The 3,350-nt window shown below is 43.3% G+C and overlaps 1 protein-coding gene across 1 annotated transcript; it reads left to right on the top strand.

Annotated features, from left to right (window-relative positions):
* The first annotated feature begins 361 nt into the window (after positions 1-361).
* On the top strand, positions 362-2,815 carry UBD (ubiquitin D). Its single transcript, XM_010832571.1, has 2 exons — positions 362-534; positions 1,786-2,815. Exons 1-2 carry the CDS (start codon positions 517-519, stop codon positions 2,254-2,256), a joined length of 489 nt encoding a protein of 162 aa, XP_010830873.1. The 5' UTR covers positions 362-516; the 3' UTR covers positions 2,257-2,815.
* Positions 2,816-3,350: the final 535 nt, after the last annotated feature.

The raw sequence follows: 3,350 nt of genomic DNA, 5'->3' as shown, positions 1-3,350 counted from the left end.
CAGCTTCACACATTCTGCTAGGCTAGGGTTAACAGGCTCACATCACTCATGGCAACTCTCACGGTCCTCTCCCGGGCACCTCTGTTCTCAGGAAGTTCTCTGACTAATGGCGAGGGGGCTCTTAAAAGCTAAGGGAAGGACCACAGGAGTTAAAGGTCTTTAAGCTAGTGAAGGTCAGAGCTGCGGGCTAGGAAGTCACAAGTCAGGATTGGGAGTGGTGGGTTGTAAATCAGGGGAAAATTCTCAACAGAGAAAGACCATCCCATGTTTGGAACAGGGAGGACAAATGGGTTGATTGTGGGGCCAAGTGCCTAATCATAAGGCACTTTTGTTTACTGACTCCCCAGTAGCAAAAGTGAAAGTAACTTGAGGAGGTTTGATAACAAAGGGTAGAGAAAAACTTGAAAACCACCGTACCTTGAAAACCAGGCAGGGGATTTCCAATTTAGCTGCTTATATAAACTGGAGGCGAGGTCCTTTGCTCTGTCTTCTGATTCTGCTCCTCTGATTGCAGACATGGCCACTGTGGTCGATGTGAGTTGGGATTTGATACTGAGGGTGGAGAAAGGGAGAGGACCTCTGAGTCATGGGAGAGAATCGGGAATGGATGAGGGACAGTGCTGGGAAGTGAAGGGGGTGCTGCTGGAAAGGCATCTGGAAGGGGAGGAGATAGGCATTGTTACTTACTGAATGTGAAGAAAGTTTCCATGAAGAGAACCAGGTCGCTTGGCTCCTGAGTTCTCTTGCATTGAGACCTTGCACTGGTCACACTTAGGGGTACGTGGTAGGAAGTGGGAGTGGGCTTTGTGCTCAGCAGGGCTGGCAAGACTTGAAACTATGGGAATATTTTCTTGATCCTTTTCTGTCTTATCCTGTTTAGACCTCCAGGGCTCTTAAACTTGAGCTTTCTTCTTTTACCAAAAGAGAGGTCTACAGAATTCATTTATTCTAAGTTGTTAATGCCTGTGTAAGACTATATGCTCTACAAAAGGAACTTGGAATGAGGCTAATGCTTAGCATAGAAGCGTGTGAATTCAGTGAAGAAATGTCTGTGGCATCTAGTTTGGGAAGATATTTTGAATGAAGCCTGAAAGAGGTCTTCCAAGACTTTCAGGTGATAGCACAGGAGTGAGATTCCTTGTGTTCATATTATTGAAATAAGACTCAGATGTAGTCCCTACTTTCTGTGAGTGGGACCCCGATTCAATTAAAGGAGGGATCATATTCTACAACAGGTGGATATAAGAACACAGGAAACAGATGAACAGGTGATATTGAACATAGCTTCACTACAATGTGTGAGTTATTATTTAAAGCATTAAGAAAGAAACTAACAATACAGAAAAGATGTGTCTTAAACAGAATTTCCTTCTAAAGAAGTCATAGTCACAGAGGACAGCCATGTGAGTATTCCATTAGGCTGTCAGGTCTTGGGAATTCTGTTTGAGAGCTGTTTTTCAAATCTGGTGTACATCTTTGGATGCTTTCTAGGTGTATTTAGTTTTTGACATTTGACAACATTTATCTGGAGAGGAGACAGGTAAAAAAGATAGGAAATTATCAATAACATTTTGCAATGGATAAGAGGACAAAGGGATAAAACTGGTTTTCTTGCATTATAACCTGGAAATTTCAAAAACAAGTTTCAAACAAGGGAGGGGCACAGCTTGTAAAGGATCTGGAGGACCAGATAGGCAGAGAGGGGTGGGAGCAATGGAGGAGGGGGTACAAAGGGTATAGATGAGTGCAGTCATAGGCAACTCTCTCTTGGCCACTTTTGTCCAGGTGACTGTCCATTCTGAGAAATGGAAACCGATGACCTTCCCTGCCCATCCGGGAGACAGAGTGAATAAGATCAAGGAACATGTGCGCTCTAAGACCAGGGTTCCCGTGCAGGACCAGGTCCTCCAGCTGGGCTCAAAGACCCTAAAGCCACAGAGAACTCTGTCATCGTATGGCATCGACAAGGAGACGACCATCCACCTCACCCTGAAGGTGGTGAAGCCCAGTGATGAGGAGCTGCCCTTGGTTTTGGTGGAGCCTGGTGAGGGGGGGCAGAGGCATGAGCTCCAGGTGCGAAGGTCCAGCTTAGTGACCCAGGTGAAGGAGATGATCAAGATGAAGACCGCTATACCCCCTAAGAATCAGATTGTGAACTGCAATGGAAAGAAACTGGAAGATGGGAAGATCATGGGAGATTATGGCATCAAAAAGGGCCATTTACTCTTCCTGACATATCCCTGCATTGGCGGATGATGACCCTGCAGATGGAATGATAGCAGAAACGAAAGAGCTCATTTCCTTTTACTTCTTACTCACTAATCACACCCTCTGAAAATCTCCCAAAATTAATGTGAAAGATAAATAGAAAGAGAAGATTTAGGTTGGGCTGGTGAAGAATGTTGTAGAACATTTCCAATTCATTGATTCTTTCATTTTCACATGATTGAATAATTGCAAAATTGCATATAATACATTATATGTTGATATGTTAGAATATATTGGAATTTGAACACCTCTTAGAGGTAACATTCAAAGCCAGCTTGCAGTTTAATCCTGAATTGGTTCTGACTCATAGAAAAACTCCTATTTCCTTTCCCAATCAACAAAAGTACATTTTAGGTTGTGATCCATGTTCTTCTAATTACTGTGTTTGCATCTATTTTTAGTGCAGTGCTTCTTCTATCATATCACTCAAAAATTGTTGAGCTACATTTACTTTCTACTTATAGAGAATAGTGAAATGCTTTATTATTGAACTATTTACTGTGATGATTCCAATCTTATTAATAAATAATTTAGAAATTCAATCAAACGACTTCCCCTCGCCTTATTTAAAGCTATTTGTTATGAAGTGAAACTTGGCACCATGCCCCTTTCTACTCTCTGTTTCTCACACTCTTATTAAACCATTCTTATTTCTGGGGATGATGGTGGTCATGGCAAGATATTCATGGTGGGATCTAGAGATTTTATGCCTCTAGTGGGGGCTCCTTGGGAGTAGATGTACTTTAGGTGGGAACAGATTTTCAGAAAATTGAGTGATTGTGGAGCAGTCTCTGTCCTGACTGCCTAGGGCTCTAGCAGGTCTTCTCTGGGTTGGATGGGGGCTGAGGATTGGTTTCTGGGTTGACCCCAACATTCTGCCCACATTCTGGCTAGCGGAGTGTTCCCCTCTCTGCTTCCTCCATCTCTCTCCCTTCCTTTACTCCTATGTCTCACCACCTTAGGTCTCCTTCCCAATCACCTATATGTTTTTCTTGCAGCCTGAAACATGTCCACCCTCTTCCCCACTAGTCTCTTCTCTTGTTTATAACTGTCTCAAGAACCACTTCCTGCAGAAGCCTTTC

The sequence above is a fragment of the Bison bison genome, unplaced genomic scaffold (assembly GCF_000754665.1).
Source record: "Bison bison bison isolate TAMUID 2011002044 unplaced genomic scaffold, Bison_UMD1.0 scf7180017861309, whole genome shotgun sequence".
Classification (NCBI taxonomy): Eukaryota; Metazoa; Chordata; class Mammalia; order Artiodactyla; family Bovidae; genus Bison; species Bison bison.
This window is presented reverse-complemented; position numbering and strand designations above follow the sequence as displayed.